The 18809-nt window shown below is 40.3% G+C and overlaps 1 protein-coding gene across 7 annotated transcripts in view; it reads left to right on the top strand.

The window, feature by feature from the left end:
* The window catches only part of ANKS1B (ankyrin repeat and sterile alpha motif domain containing 1B), a 587732-nt gene that overhangs the window by 213892 nt on the left and 355031 nt on the right, over window positions 1-18809 (top strand). For all 7 annotated transcript variants that reach the window (XM_029079026.2, XM_029079024.2, XM_029079025.2 and 4 more), the window contains one exon: window positions 18326-18506. In XM_029079026.2, the coding sequence (XP_028934859.1) occupies window positions 18326-18506 (181 nt within the window). The remainder of the gene's footprint in view (window positions 1-18325; window positions 18507-18809) is intronic.

The raw sequence follows: 18809 nt of genomic DNA, 5'->3' as shown, positions 1-18809 counted from the left end.
AAGTCCCTTGACTTCTTTCTTCCTCAGTTACCTCATCTGTAAAATGGGGATTAAGACAGTGAACCCAATGTGGATGTGGGACTGCATCCACCCCAATTACTTTGTATCTACCCTGTGCTTAGTACAGTGCCTCATGCATAATGTAATATCTTACAAAATACCACAATCTTTATGTAGTAATTATATAGTTTATTAATATAAAGGTCAATTAATGTCAGTATTATTAAATAATAATAATGCAAAGCCTTGTGATCATCTTTGGATAAACATATTGAAAGCACTCAAATTTGTGGAATGCTTTTCATTTTTCCAATCTATTTTCATGTCGATTAACAAATGTTAACTTTGCAGACATCACTGAAAGGTAGGGAGTGGCAGGAATTTTTAGCTTCATTTTACATATTAGGAAACTCAGGCAGAGAGGGTGTGAATTGCCTGAGATCGACAACAGGCTGCTGGAAAATCTGGGTTCTAGACCCCAGGGTTCCTGCCTGACTCCCAGACTTTAGGTCTTCTGTATGACAGGAGGGCTTCAAATACGAGTGGTGTTCCAGACAGGTTTCACTGTAATTCTCACCTGCAATAAGTGAGTTGGAATCGTAGACTAGTAAAATCCCTGATAGATCAAGTCCTCAAGCAATCAGTCAAACCATCCAGGGCAGATGATGTATCTTCTGTTTTTTAATCTGTTTTCAGTCTACTGTATTTATTGAGCTTTATCCTTCTACTTGTAGTTAAATCACTCCTCAGTACAGTGTGTTTCATACAGTGCATTGGCAAAGGAAGCTTCCATTAAATACTATAAATGCTCAGTAACTGGAGAAGCAGCATGGCCTGTCGGATAGACCACGGGCACGGGAGTCAGAAGGACCTGGTTTCCAATTCCAGCTCTGCCAGTCGTCTGCTGTGCCACCTTGGTCGAGTCACTTCATGTCTCTGTACTTCAGTTACCTCATCTGTAAAATGGGGATTAAGACTATGAGCTCCATGTGGTACATGGACTATGTCCATCTGATTGCTTGTGTCAATCCCAGACCTTAGTACAGTGCCTGGCTCATAAAAAAGTGCTTAACAAATACTGTAAAAAAAAAATACTATTACCATTTCTAGAACTCAGAATGATCTCTTTCAGTTTATAGTAAATAAAAATAGCATCCTAATGGCATGAAATATTTAACACGGCTCCCAAATGGCCTCCTGTCTGTAAATATCAAGGATAAAATCACTTCTTCAGGAGAGGAATAATGACTAATTTACAGAATTCTCCTTCTCCTCCACCTTTTTCTCCTCTTCTTCTAGAACTCCTTCTTGATAGCTCTGTTGAATTATAACACCAGCATTTCTTTTTCTCTCTTTTTGTGGTGCATTCAAAATTTACCATGGATCAAAGTTCTCCCTCTTTTCACCCTCCGTCCCTCAACCTTTCATGTGTTTCAGAGAAATTAAAAATCCCATTTCCAGCAGCCTATGCTGTATAAACCCATCAGCCAATTTTAGCACTCATGAATTTATACCCATCCTCAGGACTCCTGGGTATATATATATATGTATATATATATATATATATTTGATCGATTTTATGTGTGGTTATGTATGTTGACTATTTCTATCAATATTTTTATGTTAATTTCCCCCATTAACACCCAGTGGGTGCTCAGAAAATCCTATTGCTATCAGTCGATCGTATTTACTTAGCATTGTGTGCAGAACACTGTCCTAGCCACTTGGGAGAGTACAGTATAACAAAGTTGGTAGGGATTTTCCCTGTGCACAAAGAGCCTACAGTGTAGAGGAAAAAGATTCATCCCAGGCTTCCCGTGTGGCAGGAATTCTACCACAGAACCACCAGTGCTCACATGTATACTACTTCCGTTCATTCAGAAGTATTTATTGAGTGCTTACTATGTGCAGGGCACTGTATTAAGTGCTTGGAATGTACAGTTTGGCAACAGAGACAATCCCTGCCCAGTGATGGGCTCACAGTTTAAACAGGGGAGACAGCAAAGCAAAACAGAACAAAACAAAAACAAGACAACATCATCAAGATAGATCAAGTCAAGGAGATATACACCTCATTAACAAAATAAATAGGGTAATAATATATACAAATGAGCACAGTGCTGAGGGGAGGGGCAGGGGGAAGAGCAGAGGGTGGGAGGTGGGAGCAGAGGGAAAGGGCAGGCTCAGTCTGGGAAGGCCTCCTCGAGGAGGTGAACTCTCAGTAGGAGAGCTTCCACTACTACCACTTACACCTAGGTCCACCCCCGCTTGAGCTGGGCTGAAGATATATTAAAAAATTGGAGACCCAGACTTCTTAAACTCTGTTTCTTTTTCAGAGTTGGGGCTTGTCAGGACTGCACACTTCACTCCCCTGATGCTAATCTCCCTGTGCCTTGATCTCATCTGTCTTGTTGCTGACCTCTAGCCCACATCCTGCTTTGGCCTGGAAGACCTTCCCTCTTCAAAGCCTTATTGAAGGCACATCCCCACCAAGAGGCCTTCCCAGACTAACCCCTACCTTTCCTCATCTCCCACTCTCTTCTGCATCTCCATGACTCGCTCCCTTTGCTCTTCCCCCCTCCCGGCCCCATAGCACTTATGTACATATCTGTAATTTTATTTATTTGTATTGATGTCTGTCTCCCCCCTCCTTCTGCACTCCCTGCTAGACTGTAAATTCATTGTAAACCGGGAACGTGACACTGTATTGTTGTATTGTACTCTCCCAAGTGCTTGGTACAGTGCTCTGCACACAGTAAGTGCTCAGTACATACGACTGAATGAATGATTGATCGAGTGGGCACCTCATAATAGGTCAACTTGATCCCAGCTTATATTTAGGCAGAAGGCATTTAAATACTCTTCTGTGGTTTGTCATCCTCTGCCATTGAACTTCTGAGCTAAGCCAAAGTAAAAGAAACCATTTAAGTAGGTGTTTGAGCTTCCTCATCTCATTTTCCTGACAGCCTGTTAGATTGTAAGTGCCTCATCTTTTAAAGTCCCTGTTTGTCCCTCTCTCAGTGAATAGAGTCTCGATCAATACAGTTGGTGAAGGTGGTGATAACGACATCCAGTTGAGCAATGGGCAAGTATCTGTGATGGGGCAGGGGGATAGGGCTGCTGAGCCTGTTCTGTGCTGGGCCTGAGATGAATTCAGCTGTGAATCAACTAACCAGGTGCCTCCTCAGGTTCTCTGAAAACTCTCCACTGAGCTAGCACACAAGCAATTCATTGAATTCTTGTAACAGGGCACAGTTACCCTAAAAAGATTAATACACTTGCCTAAGTGACTTCCCTTCTTGCAAGGAAGTATATAAGCACCATTTTTTCGAGGGACTTGCTGTGAATGCATTCTTTCCCTTTCAAATATTTTTATGTTTCCTTACTGTGAACATATCGGCTTGTTTCTAGGCTGCGCTACTGTTGGATGGATTGTATGAGACTGTTTAGAGAAAAGATATAGAGTATAATTTTAGAGAGTATTCTTTTTGTGTCTCAATCCAATTTTATACAAAACATGAAGCATCCTACTCCAGATAATGCCTTCATAATGGATTATAAATGATCTGATATTTTGGAACATGTCTCACTTTTGAGCATTCTTATGGTGATGGTATGTTAAATTTAGGTCCGTCATCATTTGTCTTTGGCAAATTACCTCTTATGTGATCAGTATTTATGTGCATAAATTCCTTGCTATTCCCAATGACTTCCTTATTACCTCTTCACTGAATGAATTGCAGTTTCAATACTGTTGTTCTGTTATTCAGTATTATAATTTCTAGTCTCCTGCAAATCCTATTCATTCTTTGAGTTCATTATTCTCTATCTTTTAAGTGTTAAAAGTTAAAAGAAGATACTGGCATTTAAACTTGAGTCCCAGACAAGGTTTTCATACCAAAATTGTAGAAATGGCTAGGTGGTTTGTAAAACATTTTAACGATACTATGAATTTGGGAAGGAAGGTAATTTTGTCCAGAGCATTTCAATTAGATTGAATGAGAAAGGAGGTTCATTGATCAAGATGAGCATGCTACAATGCCCAAGTCAAGATTCTAGCGATAAAAAGCATCACTATTTAAAAATGATTAAATAATCTATAGGACACCCTGATAGAAGGAGAGTCAGAGTGGTGGTTTGTTTCCTTTTAACCAACTCTGGGACTCAACTGCTTTAAAGAGCAACACCAATTTAACTGATAAGACGAAGAAGATATAGAACACATTTTGTCAGAATAGGAACTGGGGTTGAGATAACCAAAAGAATTAATAAAGATGGAATTGTGATGATGAGGCAGGGAAATATTTCAGTAAGCAGAAGCTAAGAGAACACATTGGAAGGATAAAAATGAGAAGAAAAGAAATGAAGCTAGGAGGAAAATATCAAGGGGATCCCTGGAAATGAGAGAAGAACCCCAAGAGATCAGATTCCAGCAGTAGTAGGAGAAGAGTAAATGAGGAAGCAAGAGCATTGGTATTTTTTGAAATTAAGGGAAAGATGGAGCATAATAAGGAGAAAAAGTGCCAAATTGCCCCAGTACTCCAATGGATGTAATGTAGACTAACCAAGAGAATGAGGGATCTGGTAAATCAGAAAGAAAATATCCTTGTTCAAATTTACTTCTCAGAACAGGAACTCTAGGAACCTGAAAAGGAAAATTCAACAGTTAGAGCAACAGATAGATTGAAGATGATGTGTTTTTAGAAGGCTCTGTCAACACGACTTTGTCAGTAGTAAAATGTGTTTCCATTAGCTGAATTCAAAATATTTAACACATCAGGAAGAGTTGTTTAAAATAATGCGTGCATCAGCAAATCTTTGGGGCTTTATTTTTGTATAGTAGTCATGTGATCAACTTCATATTCTGTAGCCAAGGGAAAGCTACTCCCAGCAAGTACAAATCCAAGAAAAATGTAAACGTTCTTAAATCAGGGTTGCAGAGGAAAGTAGGATGGGCACATGAATTGGCTGGGACCTGATGCTCTACGGGGAAGGAACCTAGAATAAGATTTGATCTCAAACATTTTCTTCTTATCCCATCTTAGTAATTCTTTTTTCTTCATTGACGGATAAGGCAAGTTAGATATCTAATCAGCAGTGTCTCTGAGGGAACCCATGTGCTTCCTGTTTGTTCTCCCAAACAGGATTGTGATTGTGTGCCCCGTTTGGGACATGGATTGGGTCCAACTTGATTATCACATATCTACCAGAACATTTACCACAGTGCTTGGCACACAGTAAGCATTAAACAAATAGCACTCTTATCGTTATCATCATCATCATCACTACCAGCAACCCTCAACATGCTAAAAAAAGAGAACCAAATGGAAAGTCCAACATAAAATTCTAGGGGAAAACCAAGACTTGCCTGCTGTTTTCAAAGGGAAAAAAAATCAAAATCTATAGTGTTAAGTGTCCTAAAAAGGAGTGCAAATATGTATAGCCAATATGAACATCGTGTCAGGCAGTGTTTGGTGGGATATTATTATTTCTATTCATTCGGTATAACCCAGACAATACTGTGACAAATATGTAGAAAAACGGGTTTCTTAGTTATGTTCAATTTTTAAAAATATTCCCTCCCCATTTCTTATTCTAGGGTGAGCATATCATTCACTGTATTTTGTCTCCAAAGTGCTGAAGGAAGGGAACAAGCAAGCCTGATTCAAGATTTCTCTCCAATTTTTAGTGGTTTTTGTGGTGGTGTACAGGTGCACAAAAGGTGTCTTTTTTTGGCTTGCCTCTCCTTTGCAGTCATTGACATTGAAGCCAGTAGAAGACAATGGGCTATTAGAGAAAAGGTTTTAAATAGGGAAAAAGCATCATCCAGAGCAGCCTGGGGAGTATTCCCTTTCTCAGTAGTGTGGGCGACAGAGACTGTGAACAGAAGCTGTGAGTTCTATTCTTGATTCAACCAATGGAATGTCTTCCCTGTTGCACTCCCCCACTCCTCCTCCCAAAAAGACGAGCTCCTGCATCCCTTTGTGCCATTAGGGAAGGTCACCAAAGTCCAGTGAGTTGCCCCAGTTTCTTCATCTAGAGAGCCAAGAATCCGTGAATGAGCATGTGGAAGATATTAGATCCTATAAATAAACTCCAAGGTTAACAAGAATCCTTCCTATCAGGATTCAAATAGAACTAAATTATGGTTTCAGAAGTTGTAGCATTGAGCTAAGAGATAACAGGGTGCAAGAAGGCCATTGTCCAAAGGCTGTTGCACAGTCATTTGAGAAGAAATGAGGGAGGGAAGTGATACAGCCCATTCCTTTTGCATTAGTTCTAACAAATCGGGTTGGGATGTCTCTTTCCTCGTTGGGGGCATTTTGAGAGATTTGGGGGAGGGGAGGGAGATGGAAGCAGTCATAGAGCTCGGAACAGCTGCTTAGTGGGGGTGGAAGCATGACTCTTTAAAGCCAACCTTTTCCCCCATACAATCATCACTGTGCTTCTCTCTTCCAAGCCATTGCTTGTATTCCACAGCCCAACCCTGCCAAAATCAGTGGTCAGTTCTGCTTGCGCAACACAGACAGAGAATATCGGTAGTCATTAGAAAAAAGGTGATGGCCAAATTTTTCTGAACTCTTAAAAAAAAGATGAATGTGAGAAAATATGCTTCCCCTCCAGAAAGAGTATGTGATTATTATTGTGATGTTAGTTATTATCATTACTGTCACCAAGAATAGATAACGGGTCACACTGCAGAAATAGAGCTTTGCTTCGACTCCGTGCTGGGGAGCTTAAAGTCCTTAAAGAAGACCTTGTGTGCCCTTTCCTCCTGGGCTTTCCTTTTTTGGGCCAGAATTATACTGTGGGGAATAAACAGTAGAATGTGCTGTTTGGAGACTGTGGGTATGGGAGCAGCAGTGTATGGAGAGTGTATTGTGGAGAATACAGGGCTTGCCCTATCCCCACTTTTAGACACATACTCCCTCTGAGATGTGAATACAGAGGTTTCCACACTCGTCCCACGCTGCAGCACTTGTGCCTAGGGAGGGAGATATTTTCTCCCCATTCCCTTTCCTACCCCCAAACATAAACATTCTAGCCCACTGTCCCGCTTGTGGGGAAAGAGCCACAGTTTAGGGCATAGCAGGTTAAGGGAGAAATAAAGTCCTAGGGTTGGCAGGAAGGGGGAGAATTGGAATCCAGAAGTGAGCAGGTAATGAGTCGTCCAAGGTTTGAGGTGCCCCTCAATGGCTACCCATTTCTGTCTGCAACAAGCAAACATTCCTGACCCGTGGCTTCAAGAGTCTCTATCAGTTCTCTCCTTGTCTGTCTGCCTTTGTTACCCGTTACTCCCTGCCTGTGCTTTATAGTCTCCTCCCCTTTATGCTTAAACATTCTTACTGTTCCTTGTGGTTACTCACTACTCCGTCCTCCAACCCCTTGCTAATGCCCTCCATCTTCCTGGAGCTCCGTCCCCCTGCGTATTCACCTGACCACTCCCCCACATCTTCAAAGCCCTCCTGAAAAAATCCCTTCTCCTCTAGAAGTTAATATTACCTGATGAATATTCTTTTCTCATGGTCATTTCATTCCAGATTCCACCTCAGCACTTGTGCTTCACAGTCACTCAGTGCATGAATCTTCATATTGATTTACATGCCATGCTGAAAAAAAATGATTTATTCTTATTGATATTTCCATTCCCTTTTTCCTATTGGAAAATAATTTTGTTTGTAAGCTCTATGAGGGCATGTCATTTACCTCTATTATATTTTCCCTGGTGCTTAGTAGAGTTTTGTGCATGCAGTAGGTGCTCAGTGAATACTATTGATTGATTGACTGGCAGGTGAAGAGGGATCCAGCAGAGGAGAGGATACGTGGAGCTTTAGTTCAAGAAATGTGCCTTGGTCTCAGCTAGTTATTATAACCCATTGAAATGGTAATCAAAATGGATCATTAGTTTAGTGCTTCTGGGGAAGAGGTAAAAAATGATCATTCTGACCAAGATCGTTGTACAGAGTTATAGTGTGATACAGGTAAAGATTCAGAATAATAAAACTAGTGCTGGTGCCACCCACTCCACTTCACCATCCACATCTTTTTTCACTGCTGTCAAAGCGGTCTTATTTGATTATACCAGCAGTCACTTCTTTACCAGATAAAACTTTTGATGTAAGAGAAATGTCCCGTCATTGCTTCAGATTCAGTCTTAAGATACCCCAGAGGCCCGTTCCTAAATAGAACTCAGCAGTTTATTAGGAAGAAACTTGTAGAAAATCAGGCTGGGCATTGTGAGTTACCACTACCTCTTGACTATCCCCAGAAAACTGTATAATTCAGAGGGAAAGAATCAAAGAGAAAAATCAGTCACTCAGCGAATCAGTGGCATTTATTGAATGCTTGCTGTGGTCAGAGCACTGTACTGAGCACTTGAGAGGGTAGAATAGAGAGTTGGTGGACATGGCCCAGGTACTCAAAGAGCTTACAATCTAGTTGGGGAGGACAGATGTTAAAATGCACTAGTTAGGGGAAGCCGAAATGTATAATGATAATAGAAATAATAATTGTGGTTTTAAGTGCTTGCTAAGTGCCAAACACTGTTCTAAGCACTGGAGTAGATACAGGATAATCGGGCCAGACATAGTCCCTGCCCCACGTGAGGCTCACAGTCTTAATCTCCATTTTACAGATGAGGTAACTGAGGCACAGAGAGGTTAAGTGACCTGCAGACAGGTGGCACAGCTGGGTTTAGAACCCAGGTCCTCTGACTCCCAGGCCCGAGCTCTTTCCACTAGGCCATGCTGCTCTCCTGTAATGATATGTACATATATGATGAGGGAGTGGAGGCGGGATGGGGTATCACAGTGCTTAAAGGATATGGACCCAAGACCACAGTTGACACAGAGGAGAGAAAAACTAGGGTGGAGAGATCAGATGTCCTTGGAGGGCTTATGATTCTCGTAGGGATTTGAAGATGGGGAGAGTCATGCATGGTCTGTCAGATGTGAAGTAGAAGGGAGTTCCCACTAAGAAAGACGACATGAGCAAGGGGTTGGTGGTGAAAGACGCAAGTTTGAGGTATGGTAACTAACTAGGTTACTTGCTGTGGGAGAGGATGGAGGGTAGGTAGGAGGAAGAGACCTGATTGAGTTCCTTAAAGCTGATGGTGGGATGTGGTTTGATGCAGAGATGATTGGGATTCTCCTGTTGGGTGGGGAATCAGGCTCCAGGAATCAGCTTAATTTTGGGGGTGACTTGCAGAAACAGTAGAACACTCAAAATAATAAGAATGTCCTGTTGTGTCTTTTATAACTTTTTAACAGACAAGTTCATCATTAACTCTGAAGTAGAATGATATCTGAAAAATTGTGGTGACGTTATAAAGAACCTTTTCCAGGATGATGTTCTAAAACCTCTGACATTGTTAGGCTTCTATGTTTGCTCAACTCATTTGAAGAGAAAGAAATGTCACACATTTGAAATGAGAACTTTCTCTCTAGAAGGATTTTTCTGCATAATTACCAAGGATAATAATGGAGAGAAGACAAAGTAGTTCTGAGAAGACTGATTTGGAAAATAATAGGCCTACCCAATCGTAGTCACCAATTCATTTTTTTTCCCCGCAAATATAACCATACTCTAATTTACCAATAGGATAGTATAACTCTACTTTGGGTTCAAAGATAGTTACTGACAGTGAGATCTTAATGGGTTTATGTAGGTTTGGGTAATTACCTCAGTGAACAATGAGCAAATCCTTCCCCATTGTGTGCCTGCAAAGCTTGCTTTGCACCGTTGTACTCAGTTGGCTGCCCACAGATTCTGACAACATTTTCATTTCTCCCTCTTTGTGCTGCAGCCTTCTCGGACATCCACACTAAAGGAGGCTTACCATCCCTAACTGCTGAACTTCAGACTGTCTTCTGTTACCTTTTACTAACTCTCCATGCATTATGCCACTGTGTTTAGTTCGTCCGCTTTAGCTCAACAAAGCTTTTCAGATGTCCTACTTTCATCCATTCTCCTCACACATAACATTTAGCAAAAGTGTCATTAATAGAGCAAAGCCGATAGCAGTCAGGACATATGGCAAATGAAACAAGATCACCAATAATGAGGAATTGGGTGGGCAAACGGCAAACAGGATAGTCAACAAGGACAAATCAGGACTGACAAACACAGAAAGGCTGAAGTTATAGATGAGGGTGACTATGGACAGTACACACAGATTCTGGCCCTATTTTTGCACCCCAAAAGTAATATGATTGAATGAATGAAAGTGAGGACCTGCCAGATCCCTTCGTCCCAACACTAAGGCCAGCTTCCTGACAGAGCTGTTGTAATTCAGTGCTCAAAATGGACTTCAGATAGTAAAGGGCTGGGGGCAGATGCCGGCAAGGAAAGAGGAGACTTTGCTCTAGAAGGGCAGCCACTTCCAATGCGGCAACACCTTTCCGACGGATTTTAACGCAGATCCAGTTGCTAGTGGTATCCTGGTATCCTGGCCTGTTTCTGCTGGAATCCGTGGCTAGAACAAAGTGAGGCAGAAGCAGCTGTCTCTTAGTTGGCCCAAATCCAGTCCATGGGCCAGATTTAATCACTTGGCTGGTCAGCTATGTCCATAGGGCTGCATTTTTCCCACTCCTGATTTATAAGGCCATCACTTCAATTTTTAACTTCATTCTCACCAGGCTCAAATGAGCTCTATATTGTATTGTTCTGAATATTAAATATTTAAATTATTGCCAATTTCTCTCTTTTTTTAAATGGTTGCCTTTAATGGCAAAGAAGGTTATTGCCGGAACCTGTCTAGTGAGTCGTCCTGATGTAGTATCTGGCCGGGACGCTAGGAATCAGTCAGAGTCTAAACAAAAGAACTGAGAAATTGTATGGTAAGAAGTGAATTAAGATGCTTTATAATGTAATGACTTTAGTAGATACAATTTCTGGTTAAAAAATAGCGGTAATATTTATTTGTCTTTAATTTTTCTTTCAAAACTCCAGTGTCATTATGAGCTCTCTGTTGTGGCTGCTTGGGACATATTTTCTGCAAACTACTGTATAATTACTGCCTGCTGTTCTTAATAGGAATTAAGTTGTTAGAAGTTCTAAACTGGGATTTCAGTGTGGAGAATTGAGCTATAATTAGTTATAGCTGGTTCCAGTTAGATTTTAACATGAGATGAGAGTCCATGAAAAGATTAATGAACAGACTTGAAAGTTAGACAAGAAGCTACTTCTGGGCGGGGATCATTTCCACCAACTTTTTTGTATTGTACTTTCCCAAGCACTTAATACACTATTTACTTATAAATACCATTGATTGATATTGATTGATGACAGAAATCATGTCTACCAACTCTATTTTTCTCTCAAAAATACTTTGAACAGTGCTCTGCACATAATAAGTTCTCAATAAATTATTTTGATTAATAGAATGGAAAGTGGCAGTGCTTTTTTTGTTTCTAAGTTCCCACAACTTTGTGACTAGGTAACCCTTTAGAGATGTATCCAGACTCCACAGTCTGGAAGAAAGAAACACTTTTTATTACACCATAACTGGAAATATTAGTTGATGTTCAGTTGCTGCTTTTTGTTTATATGTTTGTAAAATAGGGCCTGTGGAGTGATGTTTCAGGAACATTTTCCATGATTGACAGATTTATGGTTGATGAATGATTAAAACAATGGGCAATAAGGGCTGTGCTCCCATAATAACCAAAGACCATCTACTCCACGATGTGTGGAATTGTTCTCTTGCAGAACTAATCTCAAAGTGAGGCAGAAGCTGCTGTCTCATACAGTTGTTTTAGCCAGTGTGTCAGGGAAGTAGTTTTGTGCAGAACCAATGGGCAGAGAACTAATCTTGTCTGGAACTAAAGTTGTTTTGAGTTTATGTTGTGTGGAGGATTAATTTTGAGAGGATTAATGCGGTACAGGAAGATAATAGAGGAAAACAAGTGTGGGGCAAGTTTAAGCCACAAAAGAGCAAAACGATGCTACAAAATGTGAGGTGATGTGCATGGGAGTAGTCGTGGGAATCAAACCTATGATTGTAAAAGTCTTTAAAAGGCAGGTCTGTCTTTGTATGTAACTGCTTTTCAGATACAAAGGTGATGCAACAGATAGAAAATTTTGTTTATGTTTGAGGATGTATGTCTAGAGACACGCATAGTCACATGCTCACATACACGGATGCTCTCAAGATACTGTGCTGAGGACAGGGAAAGTGTTTGTTGTTGTGTTGTACACTCCCAAGCACTTAGTACATTGACCTGCACACAGTAAGTGCTCAATAAATGTGATCGATCACTTGATTCTCATCTCTCCCACCACCCAACCTCATGCTCAGATCCTCACTGCTTCCTAAAATTCCTCCCGCTTCACATCCAACGAACCACTCTTCTTTCCATCTTCAAAGCTTTTCTGAAATGACATCTCCTCCAGGAGCCCTTCCCTGATTAAACTCACATCTCCCCACCAATCTCTCCCTTAACCATTTCTGAACTTGCGCACCACTTAAACACTCAGTTACACCCCACCGTAATATTTATGGACACATATTCTGTTACTACTTCCCATCTGTGATTGATTTTGGTGCCTGTCACCTGTACAATTTTCTAAGCTTATTGAGGGCAGGGTTCATATCTAATACTTTTACTGTATTCTCTCAAGCAATTTAGTTAACTGTGGCATTTGTTAAACGCTTACTATGTGCTTAGTACCAGATAATCAAGTTGAACACAGTCCCTGTCCTGCACTGAGTTAATCCTATTGTTTGGTCGATTGATTCTGCCATAAGTTCTGTTTTTCAATACCCATTTTGGCTAGAACACAAGTGTTCTTCCAATAACAAATCTGTTTCACCTATCTGTGCCACAGTATGGAAAAAACTGCTTGTGTGTGTATTGAGAAGAGGTGACTTTTAGCACAAAGCTTTTCTTGAGATATTTCTTAAGCGCAGAGATATGTCTTCTCTGGTGTTAGAAGAAAACCAGTCAATGAGTGGGATTTGAGCGTTTGCTGTGTGCAGAGCACTGTAGTAAGGACTTGGTAAAGAGCAATACAATGGAATTGGCATACCTACAGCAGGAGACAGACATTAAAATAAATTACACATAGGGAAAGTAAGAGGGAAAGAGAGCAGGTATTACTTTGGGCAAGTCAGTTAACTTTTCTGGGCCTCAGATTCCTCAAGTGTAAAATGGGGAATAAATATCTGCTTTCCTTCCTACTTAGATTATGAGCCCCATGTGAATTAGGTGCTGTATCTGGCCTGATTAACTTGTATCTACCTCAGAGCTTAAAAGAGTCCTTGACACATAGTAAATCCTTAACAAATCCCATTTTAAAAAAAGTAGGTAATCCCTATTTTAAAGGTGAGGAAACTGATTGGCACACCCAAGATTAGAATGTCCTCTGATTCCCAGGCTCTTTCCATTATTCCTTTCTGCTTCTTGATGATATACACTTCCGTTAGTAAAAATAAAATATAGAAAGCAGAAATTGGTGGAGAAAAAAACAAAAACTTTTTATTCCATTTCTTTGTTTGTTTTAAAGAACATGTGGTAGGCAGAAGGTATAAGTGCACCTCCGACCTTTGTTAAAAGTGGAGATGGGTAGTATTTTATTAGTGCTTTCTTTACACCCACTGTGTTTTCTGTTTTACTTCCTTCACCACAATGAAGATTTTATGGTGACATCAGTAGAATAAGTATCAGGAGGATGTCTCACTGGCCTAACAACAGATTAGAAACTCAGGAGCAGTGAGTTTTAACACTAGCTCTAGTACCTGATATTTCTTTGACTTAGAAGTTATTTAACCCCACTTCCCCCTACCCTTTGCTTTGGTTTTATTGCTTGAAGTTGGGATAGCCTTATTTTTAAAAATACTCTATAAATAATAGTTTCTTCTCTGCTTTGGAGACTCTGCTATACTCTAATAAAAAGAGCATGGGATTGGATTTCAGATGATCTGCGTGAATTTTAATTGCAGGTCTCCCATCGACCTGTGTGTGAGTTTGGACAAGTCACTTACCAGTGACTCTAAAAGGACATTCCTGTATGGAAACAAATGGGAGTGGCTGCCTGTTTTATTCCCCATTAAATTCCTCCCTTCTTGAGTATTGCCTCTGACCTGGTACCTTTTACTATTTGTGTTTTCAAATCAGTGGTACTTACTGAGCACTTACTGCATGCGTAACACTGTACTAACTGCTTGGGAAAGAAAAATACAACAGAATTGGTAAACATATTTCCTGCCCACAACGAGCTCACAGTTTCTGTGTAACATAAGCTTAGTTTTCTATTATTTGTCTTCTTACATATTTTCAGTTCTTTCATTTATATGTTTAAGATGTGATGTCTGCATCCTATTTATTTTACAGTATTTGTGCTATTCAGCCTCTTCCTTTCAATTATAATCTTTTTGAAGTCACGGGCCATATCTTGTTATTGTTTGACTCGCCTTCTATTGCAGGGCTCTATAGAGTACCTTTGTCTTTCTGCCCAAAGGTGACACTACCAACATTGAGATTGCATCCCTGTGTCTGAAAGAGAGTCATTTGCCCAAGAAAACAGAGTAGGATACCTTTTCTGGCCCCTTGGCATTTGGGTGAGCTGGGTTGGATGGGAAAGCTTGGATCTAAGGCCAGCAGGATATGGCCTTTGAGTTTTTTTTGGCTTTGTGGCTATGTTCTGCATTCATCCACTCACACAATCTCTCGCTTGGTCCTCCTGTACCCAGTGGCACTAGATGTGAGACAACTGGTAATAGATGGTATTTTTTGAGCACTTATTGTGGGCAGAGCACTCTACTGAGCACTTAGGAGAGTATATAACAAGGTAGGCAGATATATTCCCTGCCCAGAATGAACTCACAGTCTAGAGGGTGAGACAGACTTTAATATAAATGAATTAAGGATATGTACATAAGTGCTGTGGGGCTGACGAAGGGGTGAAAAAAGGAGCAAATCCAAGTCAAGGGCAATGCAGAAGGAAGTGGGAGAAGAGGAACTGAGGGCTTAGGGTGGTTGGCAGAATGAGTGTCATTGGTGGTCACTGAACAGAGTCCTCAAACACTTAGAACAGTGCTTGTCACATAGTAAGCACTTAACAAGTACCATCATTATTATGCAGTGGACACCTCTCTGCCCTCACCCATGTGGTAAGCCATTGCTGAGTAGGATACTCCTCATGTCCTGAGTAATGATCAGGAGGATATCTCCCATGTTCCACTTGGATGCTGTGCATACATGCTGAGCGATTAGTAAAAAATCACCCCCTGACCAAGAGACTGGACTTACCAGGAAAACGTTTCCAGATCTAATCATGTAACTGAAGAGACTGGCTGCCATCTGAAAGGAATCAGGAGCCCTCAAATGATATTTTTCTAGGAACAGTGGCTTATTCATTCCTTCTGCACTTCAGTGCTTCCTAAGCAGACTTCTCTATCAGCGGAATCCTAATCCAAATCCGGGAATATTCCGTAAATTTCTCCCTGTGCCTTTTTACTTGTAGGGGGTCTAACCTCTTTATCTGTGTGAAACAGAAATCTGTAAGGAGATGACTAGTATAAATTTATGTGTGTGTGTGTGTGTGTGTGTATGTATGTGTGAAGAGAGAGAGACAACCTATTTTAAAGAAATTAAAAGATTTTCCCATTTGGCAGATTCTTTCATATGGAGGAAGAAAATACAAAGACGGCAAAGTTTTGTGTGCCATCTTGTATTTGCACAGATTTTAGTTGAACTGAGGACTAGCCTTTTAAGTCTGAAAATACTTGAGCATTCATTTTGCAGCTTCTATAGATTTCCATGACTATAATTTGTAACTTTGTAGCAGTGGATTACAAAGGAATCTACTCTAAAAGTAGAGTAGAATTCCTACATTCAAATGCCTTCTTCCTTAAGCCTCTGAAGAAAATCACCTAAAAAGCCACTTGATTGAAGCTAGTAGGGCGATACAGTTTTTCATGGGGGACAGGGATTGATTGGTCACCGAGATACTTATTGATACTAAACTTAATGCTGCCTCTTAGTTCTTTAATGATGAAATTGGTTTTTTATATTATGAATTTAGCTTGAAATTTTCACAGCACCAGGCCTTGCCTTTCAACAAAGGAATCGATGATGCTGTATATTGATAACAATAATTCCATGGCAACACTTCTTTTTCTATCATGCTGAGCTCTTCTCACCCTTCCCCTTCCATGATTCATTATTTTTCAAAAGTAAAAATATTCTCTCTGCAACACAGCCATCCCATTCCCAGGGCCCCACTTCCCACCCACAACCCCACCCCTGCAGACCTTACCCTAACAGAATCCTGCTGTTTCCCAACTCCAGTCTGTCTAGTTATTTTGAAGGACATATGTAGATTTTGGCTTTTGTTTGTTTTATGTTTCATTTTGGTTTTTGCTTCCCATTGGCTTTTGAAAGAAAGTGGAAAAGGTCCCCCAAGCCCTACTAAATCATTTTAAGTGTCATCCTCAACAATGACTTGTTTAGTGAATGAGGGCAGAGTGATGTCTGCAGCTTCTGAGGATAGCAGTGTGGCCTGTTGGAAAGTGCACGGGTCTGTGAGTCAGAAGGGCATGGGTTCTAATTCTAGCTCCTCCCCTTGTCTGCTCTGTGACGTTGGGCAAGTCACTTCAGTTCTCTGTGCCTCAGTTACCTCATCTGTAAAATGGGGATTAAGACTGTGAGCCCTACATGGGACAGGGACTGTGTCCCACCTGTGTTGCATGCATCCACCCCAGATCTTAGTACAGTGCCTGGCACATAGCAGTTAATAAATACGTTTCTTATTATTATTATGGAGTGGTGAACATACTTAGGCAAATTACTGAGGCTTCACCTAATTCTAAGAGAATATTTTTCAAGATGTTTTGATATGCATGAAACTGATTCCACCACATTGCCTCCAAAAGCCCTTCCCAGACTAGTCAGTCAGTCATATTTATTGAACACTTCCTGTGTACAGAGCAGAGCACAGTATAACAGAGTTGGTAGACATGCTCCCTGTCCATAAAGAGTTTACAGTCTATAGGGGGAGACAGATATTAAAATAAATTATGGATATCTACATAAATTCTTTGCGACTGAGGTTAGGGTGAATTTTCTCCCCTATCTGCCCTCCCCTGTGAACTTGGCTGTGTTAAGCACTTAAGCCCTTCACTTTGATATTCACCCCAGCCCTAAAATATTCTTATACTCTAATATTTCCCTTATCCCTAATCTGTCTTAATCTCTGTCTCCTCCATAGACTTTAAACTCTTTGTGGATAGGGGTAACGCCTACCAACTCTGTTGTATTTTGCTTGACCAGGTGCTCGGTAGAGTGCTCTGCCCACAGTAAGTGCTCAATAAATACTGATTGATGGAAAATAATATTCTAAACAAAGTTGTAGAAGCAATAACAGTTATTTAACCATAAGACCTCATAAAGCACTTGAAAACTATGCTGTTGGGAATCATAAGTGCATTAGATCTAATACGTATATTACAGCTATAATTTCTGAGTGTATGTACTTGTTAAGTGCTTACTATGTACCAAGCACTGTTCCAAGAGCTGGGGTAGACACAAGTTAATCAGATTGGACACAGTCCCTGTCCCACATAGGACTCACAGTTTAAGTAGGAAGGAGTAGGATTTAATCCCATTTTACAGATGAGGGAGCTGAGATACTGAGAAGTGAAGTGGCTTGCCCAAGGTTGCACAGCGGGCATGTGGTGGAGCCAGGATTAGAATCCAGGACCTCTGGCTCCTTAAGCCCGTGCTCTTTCCACTAGGGCACACTGCTTCGCAACTGACTGCATGACATTTTGGATTACTTAATATCTCTTTAAAAATAATTATTTTACAAAAGTTAACTCTGCCAATTCCAGCTAGGTTTCTGGCATTTTCTATTTACTTCTAGGGTTAAGGTTTTAACACCAAGAATAAGAATCTGATAGAGAATATTTCTGCCACCAACTCTTAAGAACAAAAAGTACAGTAATGAAGGAGTTGCCATCTCAGAATTTGGGCGATAAGAAAAGGAGTCTTATGGAAAATGAAAGGGAAATTTCCAGAGACTTCAGGCGATGCATTTAAGAGTCTATCTTTTAGGAGAGTAAGAAATCTGATGCTCGACTGTGCAATTATCTTTCCTTGCTTCAAAATATCTTTGGCAATTGTACCAAGGCTTATGGAAATGAAATTCCTACTGAAAAACAACCAAGGAAATTTAGAATTTTATATAATAGGCTTGTTATCTTTAGTAATGTCAATCTATATATTTTAAGCATTAAGATGCTTAATATTTAAAATTTGAAATGCTGAGTTTTAAAGGAATATTCAAATGTACTGATTCACATACTATTCGTCCTTTTTCTCAGCCTAAACAACGCACATCTCTTGTGTCTGCTCTGGAGTTTCACCGACTGAACCACAGCCATGATTACTTTGAAATAAAGTCATCAACAGGGTTCACAAGCTTTATTTCCAGCCCTTCTATCAGCCCAACTAACTATGCCATTGGTTCCAGGGAAGGAAACACTAAAGGGATCAATCATTCAGGTAAAATAATTTTACTTCTATAGCCAAAATCCTTTTAATTTAGAAGAAATAAGGGTGTATTTGAATACACGCACTTGTTCAAGAACAGGTGTTTTCATGATGTGTTTTGAATAGGAGGCTGTTAGTGAATTGGTGATTCTCCAAATGGATGAAAAGCAGTCAGAAGAAATGTATTATTATGTGAATTTTCCATAATGTGGATCTCTTCAAGAGGATAACCTTAACTTTATAAGAGGATCGAGCATACCCTGATTATTTTGGGTTAATTACTAATGAAAAGTCCTATTTATAAAAGATGTTGGA

This window comes from Ornithorhynchus anatinus, chromosome 14 (genome assembly GCF_004115215.2).
Source record: "Ornithorhynchus anatinus isolate Pmale09 chromosome 14, mOrnAna1.pri.v4, whole genome shotgun sequence".
Lineage (NCBI taxonomy): Eukaryota > Metazoa > Chordata > Mammalia > Monotremata > Ornithorhynchidae > Ornithorhynchus > Ornithorhynchus anatinus.
This window is presented reverse-complemented; position numbering and strand designations above follow the sequence as displayed.